This window comes from Hirundo rustica, chromosome 3 (genome assembly GCF_015227805.2).
Source record: "Hirundo rustica isolate bHirRus1 chromosome 3, bHirRus1.pri.v3, whole genome shotgun sequence".
Lineage (NCBI taxonomy): Eukaryota > Metazoa > Chordata > Aves > Passeriformes > Hirundinidae > Hirundo > Hirundo rustica.
The window spans coordinates 18,136,506-18,158,385 of NC_053452.1; the positions used below are offsets into that span (position 1 = coordinate 18,136,506).

General features: G+C 45.8%; 2 protein-coding genes and 1 long non-coding RNA gene across 3 annotated transcripts in view; 2 read left to right on the plus strand and 1 right to left on the minus strand.

Annotated features, from left to right (window-relative positions):
- LIN9 (lin-9 DREAM MuvB core complex component) overlaps positions 1–2,877 on the plus strand; it is a 39,523-nt gene extending 36,646 nt beyond the window's left edge. Inside the window, exons 14-15 of the mRNA XM_040060022.1 lie at positions 98–195; positions 1,501–2,877. Coding sequence (XP_039915956.1) covers positions 98–195; positions 1,501–1,606 — 204 coding nt within the window. The 3' untranslated portion in view covers positions 1,607–2,877. The remainder of the gene's footprint in view (positions 1–97; positions 196–1,500) is intronic.
- Positions 2,878–5,341: 2,464 nt separating this feature from the next.
- Positions 5,342–6,120, minus strand: MIXL1 (Mix paired-like homeobox). The gene is made up of 2 exons (XM_040060023.1): positions 5,833–6,120; positions 5,342–5,758 (listed from the first exon to the last, which is right to left on the minus strand). Exons 1-2 carry the CDS (start codon positions 6,118–6,120, stop codon positions 5,342–5,344), a joined length of 705 nt encoding a protein of 234 aa, XP_039915957.1.
- On the plus strand, positions 5,796–13,934 carry LOC120750905 (uncharacterized). The gene is made up of 3 exons (XR_005700197.1): positions 5,796–5,883; positions 9,496–9,667; positions 13,348–13,934. It is a non-coding gene; the product is annotated as an uncharacterized LOC120750905 (long non-coding RNA).
- The last annotated feature ends 7,946 nt before the right edge of the window (positions 13,935–21,880 follow it).

The window sequence follows — 21,880 nt, forward strand, 5'->3', positions numbered from 1 at the left end:
TTGCACAAAATAGCTTCTCCCATACAATACGTAGTATTAAAGCTCTGCCAGTTTTTGTGCTGAACTGTGAGAACATTTTTGTTGTCTTCTTCCACAGTGTCTAGCAGAAGGAGGTGATCTGAATTCCTTTGAATTTAAATCACTAACAGATTCATTAAATGACATTAAAAGTTCAATAGACTCCTCAAATATCAGGTATTACTTTTTGAATATTTAATTCTTAATTACATACTTTGTGATAGTTCGTACTGTATTTTAGAGGTGAACATTGATTATAATTAAGGGATTTAATCTGGTAATTTCTACTTATAAGGAAGGGTCCTATCTAAAAGGGGGACTTTTAAAGGGAATGTGAAATGAGCAGTTTTCTGTTCGAACCTATCAGTGAAGTAACATTTAAAAGAAAAAAAAAGTTTAAAAGTGCTAAATTGATGCAGCAACAGCTAGACTTTCTTGTTCTTTAGTCATTTAGGACAACTAAAAACTTACTTTAGAACATTGTCAGATTTTGAAATCCCACTAGTAATACACATTTTTTAAACGAGGGAACAGTACAATTTCAGTATTCTTTTAGCATACTCAACCTCTTCTCTGTAAATATCAAGAGGTGGCATGTGAGATAATTAGAGGTTCTAAGCAGCTTCCATTGGCAAGATTTTAAACCAAGAAACAGAAAAGCATCCATATTGTGTCAGATCAAAGGCCAATCTAGTCTAGATGGGCCATTTTTCAACAGTTGTCACAAGCAGCTGCCTGAGGAGGCAATCATATAAATAGCAAGAATGTGGTAGCAAGAATGTAGTGATACTCAGGAAGATAGGGTCTGGAGTACCCTGCAGCCTCCAGCAATTTGTGACCAGCATTTCATGCTGCTAAATTATGTCATTTAGAAAATAAACCTAAATGCTAAGTATTTTTTTATATCCTTATTATTTGTATTGCTATGTAATAATGGGAAGCTGTTCACATGAATTTTTAATTTTTTTTTTTCCAAAAATAGTAGGATGGCCTTTTGATTTCAATATAATAATTGAGAAATGCTGTTTTGTAGCCTTTTTCATTAGGAAAAACAAAACCAAACCTCAAACATTAGTGAAACTTCTTTATAATCAACCCTGTAAATTGCATATTGGGATTGATTCAAGTAAAGGTTGATGAACCCAGCAAAGAAAGTGATGATGTTTCTGTTTCATGGTACTTATTTTGGCCATTTTAGCATCTCTTCATAATATTTTAATTTCACTAACTCTGGTCACATTAAAACCTTACTTTAAGTGCCCAAGTCAGTGACTCTTGATTTCTTGCAGCTGTTTGTGCAAGTTGTGTTTTCCCATATTTCTCTGTCAGGTTGCATTTGTATGTACTGCTCTCCGATTCATCTGAATTTTTGTACTGGCTAGGTTCACATTTGGTTTTTCACTGTAGAGATAGTCAGACATAACTCTTATGTATGAGGTTTAACATTTATTTCTTTCTTTCCTTCTTTTTTTCTTCCCATAGTTGTTTTCAGAATAACGTTGAGATCCATGTAGCACATATTCAGAGTGGTCTGAGCCAGATGGGAAACTTACATGCTTTTGCAGCTAATAACACCAACAGAGACTGAAAATTTCCTTTCAAGTGTACAGCAAGTAGTTCTGGAAAATCTTCTTCCTTTCTATAGGCTTCACCAAATACCCTAACTGCCAGAAGATAAGGGAAGAGAAAACCTCTCAGAAAGGACCCTTTTAAATATATTATATCCGCTTCTTAAGGAAACCAGCATTACTGGCCAGCGTTACGTTAGATTTCTCCATTTGTTATTCACATGCAGTAGTTTTGCTAACTGGTAATCTCTTAGTAATTGCATTGATTATAGTAAACTTGAAAGCGTACTTTCATATAATTTGAACTTCGTTTTTAAAAGTTCAGATTAATTCTGCACACCTCTTGCTGTTGGATCTCCTGGTATGTTAGAAGTGCCGAAGAGGAAATGGCTCGAGTTAGTAGCCACATGGCAGGTCTTTGTTGTGTAAAGCTACACCTCTGTGTAGCTCTTCAGAGCTGCCAGGTCAGCTCTTGGGAAGCCCAAGCGTTCCTGATCTAAGGAAGCAGCAGCAGGATACAGCCAGCAAACATAAGCTGTAAACTGGAGGACGTTGGGCAGGTCTATCGATCAGTCAATGTCTTGTTGGAACTCTTAATTTATCATAACTTATAGAAGGAGTCTTATGAAGGAATATAAAAATGTAACTGTTAACTTTCTAGAAAGAGATTGGTTATGGCTTTTTTTCCCTTCACACAGGGCAAAAGAAGGTGGTATTTTATATAAGTGACTGGTAAAATGTATTGTTTTTCCAAACTCTTGTTTGTTTTGCACAAGTTTTAAATTAGATTACTGGTTATTCAACAATACCCACCATATATAAATATGAAGATTTTTATAATTAAAGATAACCAGTGAGGTAAACTGCAAAAATAAGAAGTGATAACCTGCCTATACCTTTTGGAATGTTGATCTTGTAAAAAGTGTGTATTGGTTTGTTTAAATAGTCTTGTAAAGCTTCTGTGTAATGAATTGTTTCCAGATACGGATTTTCAGAGATAGCTGTAGAGATGTTTTTGATTCTTTTAGATGCCTCATGAAATAAGGTCTTTTATATGTTAATGTATAAAGAATATGTAAACAGGATTATTTTCAATTTTAAAATTTTGTATAGTTTAAAGATGCTTCTGTATTCTGTGTTGGTATTGTGCCACTGCAAAACTTTAGTGCAGAGTTTATATTTAGCTAAATTTGTTCTGTTAATTAAGAGAAATGCATAAATCTTTTATTCTCAATGAAATTTGTAACTGAATAAATTGACCTATGAGAGTTGATATATTTCACAAAAATGCAAAATTTTTTGCAGATGGTCTCAGGTCATTTTTTTAAGAGACACTAATTGCTGAAAATGAAATGTTACGGGGATGAGGTAAGTAGCTGATTTAAAGAGTATTTAAAATTTTACACAGGGTACTATAAAATAACGATAAACAAACATAATTTAGCTGAGTTACCCAGGAAAACTTAAATCTCAGAATGCAGTAGAACATCGTAGTGGCCCCTGCAACTGCTTTTGTAATTATGTCACTTGTTATTTTGTGGTGTTACCATCTGTCTGATAAAGAAGACAGAAAGGAGTCCTCTACACCCCCTGAAATCAGAGAAAGGTGCCAAAGCCTAATTTAAGGTACACAAGTTTAGTCAGACAGGAAGTAATCTGCTCTACAGCTACCTCAGGAGAAAGGCACCCTCCCCTTGCACCCCTGTACTCACGTGCCTGCTGCTCCCTCTGCACACCTTTGCACTGATCCCACCCTGCTCTGTTGGGACTCAAGCTCAGCATGTGCACTGAATGCTTTTGAGGAGCAGGACTCCCCAGTACAAAACACAAGGAGGGTAATTTGGCCCTGTTGATAGCAAACATCCCAAACTGAAGGGGAGACAAGTTGTAGACACTAGGAGATACCAGAGGATTTGGGAACCTGCATTTCTTGACAACCTTTTATCCTACTGGGCACAGAATACATTGCAATAACCACCACACTCCAATCTCAACTCTCATTCCTTAGGTATGTTGGTTTTTACATGTGGTTACTTAAATTTTCTCTCCAGCATGTTTTCTGTTGATCTAGGGGTTTTTAATTATTGCAGGGTAATATATCATAGAAAGACCTATCATTTGTGATAAGCCATGTACTTTCATGTATTGTTTGTCCCACTCGTGTAGGCAATGTGAATATACACGTCTTTTCTTTCAAAGGCTGCATTTCTCCTTGGGTACTGATGTGTTGGGTCAGAGACAATGTTGGATTTTGGTGACAGCAGCAAATACAACTGCTTTTGCTGAGTGTGCCCCAAGCATAGCAGGAGTCTCAAGAGCACACTGCAAATACTGTACCTGAGGTCTGCTGGAGCAGAACAAGTTACTTTGGTTTATTATAATCAGTAAACTTGAATTTACCCTGAGCTCCCAAGAAACTATGGTCTCATTTTCTGTCTCTTCCCGCAAGTGCTTCTGTTCTGGGGTTTCCCTGATCCGCAGCATAGCACCCAAGTCCACTTGGGATAGATGGTGTCTGAGGTAGGTCGGTTGTTTTTTGGTTCGTGTTTTTTTCCAAGGATAGCTCTGGGGTTTTTTTTGATGGAGAATACTAATCAGCAATCCTGCCATGCCACATCACCTTGCAAGCTTGCAGTCCAACCAGCATTCAGCTGGCCCAGATCTCACAAGCACAGGTACGTTATGGGGTGGCACTGAGGGATTTTATGCATTGATAACCTTATTCTGTGGGGCATGATATAGGGTATTTCTGCCACCAGTACATGGATTTTTCCTGTGCTTCTTGCTTTCAGGTGCAACTTGCTCTGCTAGGCTCTGAAGCAGTATTTTGTAAGCAGGAAGAATTGGCCTTATCCTCAAAATATGTAATGTATCCTTCCTCAGTAAATGGAATTAGAGGAGAGACTTCTATTGTTACTGATTTTGCCGTTCTCAGTGCAGAGCCATTCAGCCCACGACCGATCATGTGCACAGTTTCTGTGTAATCCTGCCTACAGCTAAAGCACCCTAACAGTGCCCATAAAATACTCCCATTTCTCTTAGTTTAACATTAACCTTGGCTTAAGTGGCTTTTGTCTGAGCACTTGAGATTTGGAGGTTTATATTACTTAGGCCGGACATTTCCATTTTCATTTAGAGATGGGGGTGTTTGCTTAGGGCAGATTTAAGACAAATACTGACTGAGAAGGTTTAAGGCAGCTGCTGTAACCTGCCCTTCAGGTCCCTTAGGTCTCTTATGGACATCTATGCAGCCGTAGCTCTCCAGGACTTGGGAAGAGAACCTGCAGCTGGGATACCTACCACTTCTCTACCCCACCCCGTCAGCCAAGGTAAGAAACCTTGCCCCTACACCAGATACACACACAAGCAGATCAAAAATTTATTTTATTTTCCTCGGTCAAAAAACCCCGACAGACCATCACTAAGAGCAGCCCCAAAACACAGTGGATTTGGGTTAGCTTTTTTGCTAAAGAAGGTTAAATAGATACACTAAACGTGGTAAAAGAAAGCTTTAAATACAGTGTATAAAGATGTTCTCAGCTGATGGAGCCGACCCGTATCTTTCTTAAATAAATAGGTAAAATCAGTTACTACCGGATAAAGTGCTAGAGTGGCAGAGCAGCAGTGGTGAGGTAGCGCGGTGTGTGACTGCTCCCCGCCCGAGCGGCGCACCGCGGGACGGGCTCCGGCGGGAGGGCTCGGCAGCGCGGCCGGGCCGCGCCTTTGGCCCGTCCCGCGTCCCGCCGCGGCGGCGCTCAGAGGGCGCGGAAGGCGCCGAGCGCGTTCTCTTCCCACTCGGAGCCCGACTCCGAGTAGCCGCTGGTGTCCTCGGCGTCCGACACGGGCGAGTACTGCCCGCAGAAGGCGCGGGCCTGCGGGAAGGGGCCGGCGGCGCTCCCCGCGAACGGGGCGGGCTCGGCCCCGCCGGGCTGGCCGGGCGGAAAGCCCTCGAAGCCGGGGCCGGGGGGGAAACCGGCGGCCGGCGGCCACGCGTAGGGGGCCGAGCCGTCCTCCGTCCGGGCCGCCGCGGAGAGGGCGCAGCGGGGCCGCTCCGGGGCGCGCAGGGCGGCGAAGCGGGGCGGCCGCGGGCAGCCCGGCGGCGGCGCGGCGGGGCCGGGGCGGGGCGGGCCCCGCTGGCGGCGGGACTTGGCGCGGCGGTTCTGGAACCAGACCTGGGGAGAGAGGGCGGCGGTGAGCGCGGCGGGGCGGCCCCGGCGCGGCGGGCGGCGCGGCCGGCGCCCCTCACCTGGATGCGGGACTCGGGGATCTGCGTGGCGTCGGCCAGTTTCTCCCGCAGGTAGATGTCGGGGTACATGGTGTCCTGGAAAACCAGCTCCAGCGTCTCCAGCTGCGCCGCCGTGAAGCTGGTCCGCTTCCGACGCTGCGAGGCCGCCGGCGCCCCCTCCGACGGCTCCGCCGGGGGAAGTGCCCGGAGGGCGGGCGAGGCCGGGCCGGGCCCGCCGCCCCCCGCCCACCTGCCCGCGGGGAAGGCGGGCGGCTCCGCCGGGGGCTCCCCGAAGCGCAGCGTGGCCATGGCAGCGGCGAGGAGGGGGCCCGGACGGCCCGCCGAGGTTTATAGCCGGGGAGGGGGCTCGGCGGGGGCGGGGGTTCGAGGGGGCGGCACGGCCCCGCGGGGAAGGTGAGCTCCGGACACCCCGCCGGGCCCCGCGCCCCCGGCTGCGGCGGCCCCCGCCTTACTCAGCCCGGAGGACTCGGTGATGCCCTATGCCTGCCTGACAGGGGCGGCTGACGGCTGGCAGCCCTCGACTTCCCGCCCGAAACACGGACAGCAGGAGGGAGAGGGGAGCGGGCTTTGCATCCGCACGGAAAACAACTGGGTGTTGGGAGCTTGGCACCCCGGAGAGCGACGGCTGGGTTATTCCTGATACAACACCTGGGCTGATGGGGTTATGGAGTTTGCTCCCTCCAGCTACTGGCGTGGAGGTAGATGCTCTCAAGCAGCTGGCTGCTTTGGCAGGTAATGGATCGTGCATGGTGTGAGACATAAAGCAAACAGAAGTTATCTCTTCCCGTGGCCGCGACTGCTCCGCTTGCAGTGTTTTGCTGCCAGCTGTGCAGGTGGTGTACAGCTTCCTGCCGTGCCTGCTGCTGCAAAAACATCTTTCGTTTTAAGATGCAAGTTAAATGCACCTAGAGAGCCACAGCAGCTCAGACAGGGCAGAGGCGGACACTGGTGTCATCACCTTTTCCACCACTTGCTAATGCCTTTATACATCACACTCGCACATCCCATGTGCTTCTGCCATAACTGATTCCCAGACGGAGAGGTCTCGTGCTGAAACGCTGCCTGCACACCCCGGCAACACCAAGGCGCTTAAAATGGTTTGTCCTCATTTCACTTTTTACAATTGTCTCCCAAGAAAAGTTACTTCATACAGAAAATCATATTAAAATTGTTAAAAGCTGTTTTGGGAAGTTTTGTTCCTAAAACATTTGTACCTTTCTGCTTTTACACGTGCAGCAGTCCAGGCGCTTTCGTGACTGAAATTGCTAGGTTGTTTCCAAAATCGTGGGCCGTAGCCTGCAGTCAGAGACAAGAGACTTGTACAATGTTCTCAATTAGTACTTGTTCAGTACACTCAATTAGTGTAACAAGAAGGCACAGGTGAGTGGTGATCCAGAAAGCACAGACAGCATTATTTAAGGTTTTTAGTTAAAGACTCGTGGAGGGTTGAATCATTCTGCAGATTTCATGCAGATTTAGAAGATGCTACAGGAGGCAGCAAAAGAGAATTATTCCAGATTATATTTACATGATGAATGGGGGTTTTTTTGTATTTTACATCAAATAACATTCCTGACAAACATAGCAGAGATTTCTTTTCTGAAGGATTTAATCCTGCTTGGAATTATGCCATTACAAGAATATAGTTTCTAGGATCTGGTTAAGTTTGATTAAGTCTGCCAGACAGAGAGAGCTAGTTTTTAAGGAAATGTGGTTTTTTCACACACATACACATGTTTTTCTTTCAGCAGCAGACCAGGATTAAGGAGCTGTTGGCACCACAGGCCCCCCACTGTTCACCTCTGTCCTGATGCCTTCCCTTTAGCTGAGCATGTGTCAATCCACACAGTGTGATCAGGGAATTAACCCAAGTTAAATTAACTGTACAGTAAAGACAGTTGGAGTTCATTGGTTTGGTTTTTTCAATCCAGATCTGGGATTCCTATCTGTGGCTTACCAATACCCCCAGGGTGGTTGTACAAGCGAGAGGACACTGCCAAGTGGAGCAGGAGGGAAATGAGGGGATCCCATCTGGGGTTCTTCTAGGACTGCCCCACCTGGATGTGATTCTGAGCTAGCAGAGAACAAAACTGAGTCAGACTGCCTAGGAGCATGGTGGTTTCCAGTGTCAGACTTCCCATTAAGACAACTATCAATGTATATTGAACAGATACTTGGGAAAGAGTGAGTACTGGGAGCTAATAGACATGTTCCCAACTCATAAATCTGGAAATGGGCTGACTCTTTGATCTCTGACTGCTGTGCCATCCTTCAGGCCAAAAGCCTCCTCGGTTCCAGAGGCGTTCGAATAGCTGTCTTGTGACAGCAGCTGACAAGCGTCCCGTGGTGAGGAAAAGAACCGCGAGGCTTCCCAGGCCTGAAAACTTTCATTGGGAGACACAGATGTAACAATTATAGACTTTTTAAAAGTCTACATTGTTGCAATGGAAGTAAAATAACTTGCACACAGTGCATTCTGTGGTATTCCATGTTGTCCATGGATGCAGTGTGACCGGCGGCTCTGCCGTGCAGAATAGGAAACCCTGTGTCACTGAATTGTGGGCAGAACGGTCGGTGCCCTTGGGGCAGCCCGGGATTGCACACACACAGGCCCCAGGGTGTGGGGTTCACGCTCAGTTTCTTCATTACCTGGCTGCAGACAGTTGTATCTTCTAGCAGACATACCTGTGAGTGGATGTGACCGCTGTGAGCAGGTCGGGCTGTGCTGCCTGTCTGCAGGTGCTGACTTCTGCTTACTGCCAGTCTGACTCAGTTTCCCTGTCTGGGCTGGCTGGCTATTACCAGCATGTTCATATATCTTTGTGATGAGTTCTTTTCTGCTTACTGGTGGTAGGTGCTTTTGCAACAGAAAAGCAATTCTGGAGTGAGACCAGAGCCCAGCAATCATATTTTCCCTTTCCTATTGCTCAGAGCATCACACAATAATTTTGTCCATGGGATCGTCATGGCCACCCTTCTGTACTGGCTTGGTTTGAAACAGATCTAAAGTTGAATAAAAGCAAGGGGGACAGTGCTGATTGTAAAGGAGTGTGCTGTTAGGTGGACATCAGAATAGGAGGCTTCTGCCTCCTCCCAGGCAAGCAGGATGGCATGAAAGACAGCTCCTTGCTTCCTACTGGCAGTTCTCTCCCCTCCCAACACTTTTCCACCACTCCCACGGAGTATCATCCCACTGATGTCCTAAAAGCTGTGTCTGTGGGGTAGTGCAGTGTGCCTCCTGCAGTAAGGAAACAGTGCTGTGTCTGGATTCAGTGACTGCTTTCCCTGACAGGTAGTTTTCCATCCTGCCGTGCCCCTTGTAGTCTGATAAGGAAGTTTCTGATGCCTTGTAGGTGCCAGCATCTGCATGGAGTCATACCCAGGTAAAGGCTAGCAGCATTTAGAAGATATTCAATTTTGTCCCTTCCTGTTTTGCAGACTTGCTTTTATTTGTGTCCCACCAAGGCACAAAGGGGGATTTTACATCTTCCCTCAAGAAGCCGAAGCTGTGACAGAAGTCCAGAAGCAGCTTGCTTTTTGAAACTGAGATAGCTAAAACTGAGAGAGCTCTCTCTAAGGGAAAAGCAGACTGCCTTGTGTTGATATCAAAAATTACATTCTGCTTCAGAAGGTGCTTATATTGATCTTCACTCTATTTGTCAGGAGAGAAACTCCTTGTGCTTTTGTCTGTGCTGGGAGTGCCTCAGCACCAAGGAATCTGTGCCAAGAGGACTCACGATACAGAATGTGCCTGTACCTGCAATAAAACTGTTTTAAGCTTCAGCTGGAGAACACACTCTTACATCACTGCTGCCAGCTCTGAGCATCCAGCAAGGTAAGACAGGCTGTGAAACATCAAGACTGTGGAGAAGCAAGGAGAGATAGTACCTGTGGTGACTTTTCCGGCTAGATGGCTCTTCAGCCTTTTGCATGTCAGACCCGGGGAGGTTCTTTCAGGCTCTTGGGGATACAAAGCCATCTTTTAAATGTGCAGTTTAAGATCCTGCCTTATGTGACTTGAGGAACTGGAGCTTGGGAAGCATCCCAGAATGCATGGCAAGAGTATGGAGCAGCGTGGCACGCAGTCGTGGCTTTGCTGACAAGACAAACACACCCCTTTAAATAACACGTGAGCAGTTCTGCTGCTCAGTCCTAGAGGGAATGGGACACCAGGGGGTTTGCCATGCAGTGATTTGTAACCAGCTGTGCAGCCTTGGCTGTGTTTAAAATCCTCTGGCTTGTCAGATGTCACATCGCCCTGTTCCTTCTAGGACTCTACACGGGCAGTTTGTGCACAGTCTTTTGTCATTCCAGCAAGGTTTATTGTTATTTTCTTTTTGGTGGCTGTCTTCAACGTGAATTCTCTGGTCATTAAACCCAAAATTGAGGTTTTAGTAGTGGAGATTTAGCAGTCTCATGTCAACCTGACTAAATTTGCAAAGATTTGGTTTCCTGGAGATCTCAATTTCTACATCAGTTTTAACTGAAATTGGCCAAAAAGTTCAAATCTTATCACAGAATCATATAAAGGTTTGAGTTGGGAAGGACTTTAAAGATCATCTAGTTCCAGCCCCATAGCCATGAACAGGGACACCTTCCACCAGACCAGGTTGCTCAAAGCCCCATCCAACCTGGCTTTGAACACTTCCAGGATGGGGCATCCACAGCTTCCCTGGGCAACCTGTGCCAGGGTCTCACTGCCTTCACAGTGAAGAATTTCTTCCTAATATCTGGTCTAAACCTCCTCTCAGTTTGAAGCTGTTTACCCTTGTCCTGTCATGACATGCCTTTTTACAAAGTCCCTCTCCATGTGTTAGGAGACTGACCAGAAAAAGGGACAGTGGTCACACAGACCTGGTTTCATTAATTTAGAGAAAGTTTAAGGAAAAATAAAAACGCATTTTTAAGACTTAAGTTTAAGATATCCCTGGATAGCTTATCCCTGAAGTAGCAATCCCTGGATAATTATCTCACAAATTAAATTAATTGTAGTTCAGACACATTTTTATGATTGCATATATAACTACATTTGCTGTAGAGTTTCTGTTGGCAAGAAAATACCATATAATTTCCAGCTTCTCTAGCAGGGCCGTGATACCAAAAACTGTTAATGCATTCTAGGCTCAGGTTTTGAGGTTTTTTCATTCTGCCTAAGAGGAAATCTTTATACGAATACTTAATTTCCCTTTGATTGCTTCTAGTCATTGTGACAAAGCTCTTTACAACCTCCAAATGCTTTTAGAGGTTTATCAGGTCTTCCCAATGTACAGACACAAGATCCATACACTGAGGCCCATCCAGGCTTTTAGTTAGAGTTCTGAGATCTTACAATGATGTCATGTTTTTAATTTAGAGTGGTCATTTTTCTAATCTTCACGGCTTTAACAAGGAAGAGCTTGAGCTGGGTGGGCTGTGTATGGTCCTCACTCTGGCACAGTTTGCTGATGCTTTGAAATATATTCTTGAAAGGCCTGAGCTGCCTGTCCATTGTGGATATGCAGCTGTGTCCCTGAGAGCCCTTCCTTGCCAGAGCCCTCTACTGAGAGGAGGGGGCTCGCCTTGCTGGTCAGCCCAGGGATTGTGTTCACCTCCAGCTGGGACACAGTCAGGTGGACACAGCCAGTGTCTAGCTGCAAGGTCAGAAATGGCACTTGGCCACTTGCTCCAGGCTGTCCCGGTGGGCAGTGGCTGCCTGGGTGCTGGGGGGGAAAGGGAGATGGTGCTGTCACAGTGTCCTGAGTGTGACCTGTCACCAAGGGGCTGGGCTGAACCCCTTTCAGCACTGATGGGGGTAAAAAAGGTGCTTTGGGCACATCTCCAGTGTGATGGAGCCCACGGCAGTGGGGAACAAGAACGACATCAGGCCTGCTGATGTCAATCCCCAGCACAGTTCATTTCAGATCACCAGGCTTGCCCAGCAGCTCTATGCACAGATAGGGGGTTAAAATAAATGCAGTGTGACAAGAGGTTATGTTCTCTCTGAAAGACGCCTGCCTTGCTTGGCTCGGGCCTGTTTCCCTCTATATATGCACGATTTATTTTCCTTTGAAAATTCAGCTGCAGTGTCTCCTTGGCTTTGGCCATGAGGAACTAATAGTATCTTGTGACTTTAGCCCTGTGCTTAGGAGGGGGATGTGACCTGGTGGGGTGAGCGATTTCCTGAGAGGTGTGAGACGTGACTTCAAGACCTGGTGGTGCCATTCGTGTATTCTGCTCCGAGGAGTTGATAAGAGCTTCAGACACACAGAGAGCCTTGAAGGAAGCGGTGGGGGAGGCGGGGAGGCGTAAAAACCCAGCAAATGCATATGAAAAGATCAAGGGGCTGTATTTGCGAAATCCCAACAGGAACAGATTTGGGGCAAGATGCCCAGGTTCAGAGAGGACACAGACACAGCAACGGGGCAAGAGCAGAGCAGTCTGATGGCTGGCAGCTGGCTCCCTACCATCGGAGGGAGAGGAACAGTCAGGATTTGGGAGTGGGAGGGAGATAAGAGCAAATAGCGGGGGTGGGAGGAGGGAAAGGGCAATATGAAGGAAGCTACCTGGAGATAGGAGGAGCTGGTTGAAAGAGCAGAGAATGTTCAGTGTTGACTTTAAATATACTTAAACCTCAGCTTACCTTTGGGCTTTGAGATACCTCAAGAATGGCAAGGTGCATGTACCTGACACTCACTGGTCCTTCTGCAGTGATAGGGCAGTCCCACCAAGTTTGCTATGGCAGCAAACCCTAGGCTTAAATAAATCCTTTTTGCAATTTCTCTCTATGCCCTCTCTTGATTTTATATCTATATTGTGAGAGAACCTAAAGCTTCTATTTAATAGAATTTACTGTACTGCTTTGCTTGCTGACATGCTCTAAACAAGGTCATACTCAACTCTTAGAGATATTTTCCTTAATGAATAATGAATATTTGCTGAGAACTGTTGGTGCAGGTGGTTGTATATACAAAACAACTGTGTTATCCAAACTCCCAATAATGTTCAATTAATTCACTGTGAAAGCAAAGGAATATAGCTTCAGATGAACCAAAAAAAAAAAAAAAAAAAAAAAAAAAAAAAAAAAAAAAAAGTAATAAGATAAGAACACAAAAGCTAAGGAAAAAGACAGGACCATGTTTTCCTTCTTTTCATACAGCACCTACTTAGGAGAGGCTGCCTGCCAGGGTACGGCCAGAATATACACACAGAGTAGGGCAGGCAGGGCAAAGCAGAGAGGCCACATCCTCCTCTAACAGCACTGGATAACAGCAAGAAAAACTCCAAACAGTCCCCTCTCTTCCCGTTTTCAGGCTCCTTAGCCTTAGCAAGCAGTGTTAGGGCCTTTTCTTGGCAGGCTCTTAAACCCTTATCATCATCTGCATCATGTGGTAAGCTCTTCTTCTACTTCAACTTAATAAATGAGACACAAGATTCTCTCTTTCTGTCTTGCAGTGTTTGGTATCTGAGAGCATGAGCTGCTGAAATTAGTGGATTTTTATGTAAATGTTACCTTGTTTCTTTGTTTGCTTGTTACAGCTTGTGTCTCGTGGTTATTGAGAAAAAGATCCAAATGTGAAGCAAGTTTTGCTCCGATGGTTCAAAACCAGAAGCCAATACATAGAACCAGAACTGTCCCAGCATGGTCAGATGCCTGTTACAATGTGAACACAGACCCATGATCTTTCTCTGCAATACCTTGGTGCTATTAAAAGCCACCAAGTTTTCCCTCTCTGAGTGGTACAGCCTGGAGAATCCTTCATCTGGCTTCCCTGTGCTTCCCTGCTGCTTCTCAGGCATGTGCCAAAGTCAGTGCTCTGGCTTCAGTCTAATCATTCATTCTAAATGTTTCCCACCCTCTTTTCTGATACTGTTTTGGAGATAGGGACTTTTAGTCTCATGTATCGTAACATTTACAACAAAACCATTTTGGTTTTGCTCTTGCATTTTTTTCTGGGCTCTTTAATTTCAAAGGTTTTCAAGCCTCTGTAAAGTCTGAAAGATTTTCAGGTTTAACATGTGGATGGAAAGTGGGAAGTTTCACCTGAGCTGGGGTTTTGCAGCTGATCATTAAATCAGCAGTACCACATGACCATAGCTGGGGAGTGCAGTGGTTACTATGCCATTTGATGAAGTTACTCTCTTCTGTGCATGAATTGACTCATATTTCTTTGCTATTTAAAATCAAATTAAAGAGAAGTGCCACACAAGGCACTCAGTAGGCATTATTTCAGTGGGTTATCTTGACTTTTGTAAGCCCACAGCACAGTTTTCTGGTGCCTGACTCACACGGAAGCTCCACGCATTTGCACAGAGCAGTATCTCCATCCTCCTTCCCCACCATCCCGTTTCCCTGCCTCAGCCATCCCAGATAAGTTGTCCAATAACCTCCTGTGTGTTGGCTCACTCCTCTGGCAAAGGCGCCCTCTGAGGCATGTCCCTGCCTCCAGCCTGCACCACCGCCCCCCTGGGTTGCCCTGCTCATTCTCTCACTCCCATTTTATGACAGCTGTTTTTCTTCCCCTTTTATTCAAGCTCAACACCTCTGCTTTTATTTCTGGTAGGGTTATTTTTCTATTTGACTTTGGCTCTGTTTGCCAAAGCCGCACCCTTGTCATCTCCTTATTCTGATCCTCTCCTTTGTTGACTAAAGTTCTTCCTCTCCTTCCTTTTATTGGTACTTTTATCTCATTTTCCACTATCTTTTTTCTTTTTATCTCCCCATGATTCTTGCCTCTCTCTTTTGCACATGACCAAACTTGTTTTACACATTACTTGGGGGATTTAAGACTTTTTTCCTTGACAGCTTTTCTTCCCTGCCCCTGGAAGGTTCTCCATGTTGCTGGACACATGACAAAGAGCAAATATATGTATTGCTCCAGATGGGACTACTGCAATCCAGGGTGGAGAGTGACTGCAGGCTGGGGTGATCTCAGCAGCTCTCTACTGCCATCTTAGCCACCCCCCACATCTTTACAAGACCATGTTTTTCCTCTTTTGCAGTCACACCTTTGCAGCTGGGATACCTCTTACCTGAGGTATTTGAGGTAAGAGAAGGTTTAAAGGAATGCTGAGAGTTTGCTTCAGGTCTGAGTGATCATAAAAAGGTGCAGCAGCATCATAGTGTAGCAGTTCCACTGCTGCTAGCCTCTTTTGTCACTCACTGACAATGCCTGAAATGTGCTTGTAGAAAAAATATTTATGACAGTCGCTGGAAATTGCAAAGCTGGGCAGGATATCACATCTATCACAGCATCACCTGGGTGTTTTACATCGTGTGTGTCTTGGCCAGTGCCAGCATAGCAGTGTTCATGGTTTTCAATTTCAAAAACATTGTATTTCTCTCAAATTTTACCAGGATAAGAGCAGAATTGAGAAGATAAGGAGTTTCCTTTGATTAATCTCCCTTGGTTGAGCTCTCCTTCCTCTGTGTTTTGTATTTTTATCTTTTGTAGTTTAACTAAGGCAGCAAGTCCTGGCATGTACAAACCAGTCCAGGATAAACAGGAAATCTGCTGCCACTAAAAATCCTAACAGACCAAGGACTGATCCTACCTGCCCACAGAGCTTGATTTGCATCTCTTCAGCCAAATGGTGATCTTTCCTCTGGCTGCATGGAGCAGACTCCTGCTTTAGGGACCAGGATAATTCCTAAGAGCCATGCAAGTGCCCAACTAAGCAAACGCCCCCTGCATGTTGCACTTTTCCCTCATCTACTCAACCTGGCCTCCTTTATTCCAAACAAGTCTTTACATTTTGGATTTCCACAGCAGCAAGTTGCCATTAATAGTGTATAACCAAGTCTGGGCTGTCCAAACACACCCATCAAATGCCACTGTAACTTGCCTGTGACCCCATTGTGAAGAGAAGGTGCATGGCACACTGGCAGAGACGCACAGGGTTGTTCCTAGGAGATGTCTGTTCCAGAGCTGGACTGGTGCCCGCTTCCTGCTCTTCAGGCCTTTATCTAATCTTGAAGCAGTGCAGCTTCACCAGATTCCTTTGTCTAACCAAAGTGCAAAAGCTCTTTTCAGGTGGGAATTTTACTTAGGACTACATAAAATGTGTAGGCACAAAGAGCTGCAAAGGACCAGGCCGTTCATCCCAGGTCTGAGTGAATTCTTTCCCTGTCCACACTTGCCAGGGTCACTTCTCAAACCGGACCTTATTTTCAGCAGCTGGAGAAACCATCAACCACATCACATAAAAGACTTATTCACTTTTTTTTCACAAGAAAATGAGAGCCACTGCTGTGAAATCCTCTCCAGATCTGTGGGTCCAGGTTGCTGTTTTTCTCCATGTAGTCATGTAAAAACCATGAATTGTGAAAAAAAGGATGAAATGCTCTTTGGAGCACTTGCAGAATAGCCATAGTTTAGATAATGGCAATTTTTTTTTCTCTGGGCGGAGTTTGAGCCATTTGGGAGTTGATCGTTGAACACTGTTATGAATAGGAAGAGGAGCATAACATAAAGAGGACAGCAACAACCCTGAGGCTGGGAGACTTGTGTGGTTGCTGGTGTCATATGCTGAAGCAGAAATTCATTTGACATTTGGAAGGGGAAGGCAGTGCTGGCCAGTCCTGGCTGCTGTGCTACGAGGATAATGCATTTTGCAGCAGAGAGGAGGCCTGTTTCTGTGCAGTTTTCAGGAGGAATTGTGCCATCACACCCCACAAATAGTAAACAATGTCAGATTGTGAAAGGGCTTGTGCCAGTAAGTCTCACCTGTGATGTTTTTGGCAAGCCACCTAACCAACACCCAGGGAAGGCTCACAGATTGGTGATGCACATTCTCCTCACATTTTGCAGTCTTTCCTGGTGAAGGTAGGCTAGATATCCCTGGCTTGGCCCCTTAGAAGGAATTCTTGTCAGGACAGTGGGTCCCTGTAAGATGAAACAGAAGTCAGGCAAAAAGTAAAATGCTGACATTTCCCCATTAGGTCATTTTCATTTAGGATCCCAGAAGAAACCATATCTGAAAAGCAGAGTCCTCAGTCAGACTCAGAGAGGAGGTGCAGTGCTTGTAAATCTGTGAAAGTACCCCAGGAAACCCAGGCCATTCACGTGGAGTATGTCCAGCTATAGAGTAGTAGAGATACTCAGACACACACAAGAACAGTGTGGATTTAGACATTTGAGGGGCTAAATTTGGATAAGCTTCAGCTTTGTTTCAACTAACTCAGCTTTGTTATTTTCTTAATAGTGAGTACAGTGCAGAGCTCTCTCCCAAAAGCTCTGGAAGCTGCTGGTCCAGTCCAGAAAGGGGGCTGGGTGGGTGATGCTCCCCTCCAATGATTTTTACCACACAGTATCTTTTACCTAGGTTCCAGCAGCATCCTGGTGACACCAGTGATAACAGCGTAAAAGCATTTGGCCTCTTTTGGTTTGGACAGCCATCCATGAGGCACTAAAAGGGCAGCCTACAGTGAGGTACTGCAGCTGTTGGTCACTGCTGACCTGGGCCAGATTTGATTGCTGATCCTGAGATGAGAGGTTTCACTCTGTCATTCTTCTCCAGAGGTTTCTGCTCTTCCTGGAAAAGAATATTCAAGGGCATTTCTAATGGATGCAGGAAAAACAAGCAAAAACATCCCCAGGCTTTTACTTCTGTGCTGGTATTGCATTGCTTCCTGTGACCCTCTCTCCTCCCAGCAATGCATAGATTTCAAGTTGCATAGGCTGGGTAGAATATATTTTAGAGCAAGACTCTATTTAGCCGTGATGTCAACTGCAGCCAACTATAAAAAGCTCAGTAATGCTCTTTGAAAGTGTAACAGCTGCTGCTCTGCACAGTCCCTGGTGTATTACAAGTCCGCCCTACTTCATGTTCACACAACCAAAATAAAATACAATAGCAATCATTATATAGTTCAAGGAATTTGGGACATAATCTCCTCTGAGACCAGGAGGAATTCAAGGTTAGACAAACTGAGTAATTTTGCACGGTTTATTAACAGAAAGGTAATTTTACCCGGATTTGCAAAATTGACTGACTTTTACCTCACGTTGACTATGTGCTATCAGTGATCCCTACACAGTGACAACAGAGCAGCAAACCTTCCTTTGGGCAGCTCTGCTGGTGTTGTTCACACACACTTACAAACCGAGCTTTTGCATGGGGTAAGTCCATCAATATATTACCCGACATATAAAACCCATTTTCATCCTTAACTGGATTTGGCCATATATATTAAAAAAAAACCCCAAACTCTGACCAGGTCAAAATTTCCCATAAAAGCAGGAAGGGAAACTGTTGAATGAAATGGGATTTATTAATCTAGAGTGAACAGATAGTAGTGAGTGACTGTGGAATTGTGCTAGCACTGCACACACTCACAGTACTGGAGAGATGGTTTTGGCTGGGTCTCTGTTAAGGACAGCCCTGAAATGGTGGCTGTTGTAATAAAGCCTTTTTTTTTTTTTTTTTTTTTTTTTTTTTTTTTTTTTTTTTTTTTTTTCCCCCACAATCTAAACAATAAACATTCAGCGGTTATCCCTGCATTTCACTCTGTGGACTTGCTTCTGTTGAGGACTTTAAAAAATCTTCCAGGCATATGTCTACTTTACTAGAAGATGGGAAGGTTGAGCAACCTGCCCACAATCACACGGAAGTCAGTGAGTGGCAGAGCAAACAGGTGAGCCTGGCTGTGCTTTCCCTCTTCCCTGCAGATGCTGCCCTGCCGTCTGATGAGCTGACATTACTGGCGGCACATCCAAATCCAGTTTCTGAAACCAACTGAGACAGCTGTAACAATAAGAGTCCAGGAAGCAACAGCTACATGAAAAAGAAGGAAAGTTTCAGAAAAACATCTCCTGAGTGCCCAGTTTGCTGTAGTGGTTGTTTGAAGTACTGCTGGGCTGAGCCGTGGCTCGGCAGTGGGGACCAGCCAGGCTGAGGGACAGCACCCTCCTGCCCCAGAGAGCCTCCAGCCCCTTTCTGCAACCTCGACAGGACCTAACAGTGCAAAGTGGCTGCGATGTTGTGGGCAGGGTGGCTTGGTTTGTAGTGCAGATAGGCCTTTGTGGTGTGGGTGGGGAGCAGCGTGTTCCAAGGGACGTGCAAACTCCAGTGACACGGGTTTGGAGCAGCCCTGAGCTCACCAGTCTGCGAGCGGCTGCCAAGCACGGCTGTTACCAGAGGTGACAGCACACTCAGGCAACATGAGGAATGTTTTGGCATCAGCCAACGCCGCTGGGATGGAAACACTCGCACCATGGGATGGGTTGGGCATGTCTCTGAGCGCTGCCCGCACCCAGCTCCCAAGCAGGGATGTTTGATCCGCGAGGAAATCAGAGGCACCCCAGAAATGAAAGCGAGCAGTCCCCAGGCAGACAGAAGGCTGGGGAGGGAGCCAGGGCGCAGCCCGGGTGCCTATCCTTCCCTGAGGGCTTTCTGGAAACCCCCTCGGGTTCCCCCAGCTCCCCGGGCTCTCCCACCTCCTCGGGCTCCCCCACCTCCCCGGGCTCCCCCAGCTCCCCGGGCTCTCCCACCTCCTCGGGCTCCCCCACCTCCCCGGGCTACCCCAGCTCCCCGGGCTCCCCCACCTCCTGGGGTTCCCCCAGCTCCCCGGGCTCCCCCAGCTCCCCGGGCTCTCCCACCTCCTCGGGCTCCCCCAGCTCCCCGGGCTACCCCAGCTCCCCGGGCTCCCCCACCTCCTGGGGCTCCCCCAGCTCCTCGGGCTCCCTCACCTCCTCGGGCTCCCCCACCTCCCCGGGCTCCTGGCCATTCGCTGTGCTGTGGGCTCACGGTGTGAGCAGGAAAAGGACCTGCCTGCGGAGGTGGTTTCTTCTACCCACAGACACACGTGCAAACACAGAGGGTTTGCTTGTTTGAGTAAAGTGACGCTGAAGAAAGGTGACTTGTGTCAACACACAGAGACTAATTTACATGCTGCAGTGTGTAGCAGTACGGTGTCAGGTAAGAGCTGGCACATTTTTCATGTCCAGCCATGTACACATAATGGTATCACAGGGGGAGGCGGGTTGGAACGGAATTAAAGGTTGTGGGGTTTTTAACGGCATCTAGGAAACAGGATACTGGAAATCCTTGCGCATTCAATAATTTCCAGCCAGTGCCTCTAACAGTCTGCAGATTATTTAAGATTTTACTATATCCCTTGACAAGTAAGAGCTCAGTTCTTTAGATAATGAGCAGCCTCCATTCTAAATAGGGAGAGCTGAAACTTTTTGCAAAGCTTTTCTGAGGATTTGTGACAACCAAGCGGCTTCCACACTTCTAGAAGAGAGACTGGTAAATTGCTGGCCATGAGCCCATTTGATTAAAGAAGAGAAAAGACAGTCCTGCAATCCTAGATGAGTGACAAGATGAAGCTGTCTCATACAACAGCCATGGAAACCTCGGGCCCCCGATGTTCTGACTCCCTGGCTATGATTTTCCACAGTTACCAAGTGATCTATTTAATCCTTTCACTACTTCTTTGTAGTCTTGGATATTTAAGGTGCCAGGAGGAATCATCAAACCAACTGCTGCAACATATTAGAAGGGAACACCTTATGCTGTGTCACTGGAGGAAAAAAATCCTACTTCATTTCAAAACACGTTTGTCCCTCTAATATATTTTACAAGTTGAAGAAAACAAGCTCTTTCAGAAAATAAAACTAACTGAAAATTTGGACCCCTTAGCAATGAATGTGATCCCAAAGTGAATATCTTGTTTCTTTCACACGTGGTTATAACAATTTCTCTTCTTTGGATTTTCATGGCTTTCCAGCCCTTCTGAAGGATTTTTTTCCTGTCTCTTAGATGACAGAAAGATAAAAATTGTTAGATATTTTGTTGTGCATTAGATTACTTGCCTCTAAGTAAGTGTTATTATCATCAAACCAGATCATTTTGGATACTCTTATTTCTGTGGGATTCGGGAGTCTTAATCAGGACTAGCCCCCTCCATAACCACTTAAGCCAGGAGACTGGACTATTCTCTTAAATTAATCAACAGTGAGATAATTACATTTTTGCACCTAAAATATAGTGAGGGGGGTGGGAACAAGTAGCCACTGACCTGCAAGTGGCATGTCACACAACGGTGATAAGGTTCAACCCTCAAAGATTGCTACTGCCCTCTTTTTGGATAGAGAGGATTAGCAAGAACCAGCTGCCTGCCATGGCTAACAGGTTATGGGCACACTACCAGTGATGCCTGGGACTCCACCCAGCAAGGAATTTCCTTCCCCAGGTTTTGATCTAGAAAGAATTGTCAGTTGATGCTCAGAATATTACAGCCTGTTCTCTAGCTGGAAAATACCATTGTTTTGTTGTTCTTTAAAGGCTACTCAAGAATTACTGCAGTGGGCACTCTGTGGAGGCCTGTAATAAACTCAACACCGTAAGATATTCACGTACTTTTGATCCTAAGTCTGTACTAGAGATATGGTTTTTTGCTGTAGCTCAGTGAGGTTAAAGACACACTGCTTGTGCCTATGTGTGTATAGCTGCACCTAAATGAGGGCTTTTATCAGCAAAAGACCTGGTTCTTAGATCACATAATTGCACTATTAAGGCTCCTTGAGTGCAGCCCAGTTTATATAGATTCTGCAGGCGGAAGGGCGCCAGAGAATTGCTCCTTTCATCATGATAGTGATTTATCTCCGGGCCAGTGCTGCCGTTCTGAGTGTTGTTAACCTCTGCTGCTTTAGGACTGGTGTGTAGGAGTGCATCACCACTGAATCAGGCATTCAGACACTTCTCTCCTGGGAATATTGTTCAGGAATCTAGCTGCTGAAATGTACTGACCTTGGTTGAGTTTTCCTTTGACAACTATTGCCCTGTTTTTCCCACACATGCCAGCCATCCCAGACCCCACTTAACAAGGTACATGATGAGGTCCCCAGTGGATGACTTCATGATTACTTTAAATTATATGTTAATATGTTGCTCCTCTCTTCATTTAAAGGTTTCATTATCTTGCAGCAAAGCATGTGAAAGGAAAATGATTCATGTATCTCTGTATTTAAGAGAAAAACTAATGATATCTTCAGCAGCAATTCCTCTCAGTCATCAGCAAGATAGGGACCAGGAGGTGTGTAAATAAACTACAGACAATTTTAGC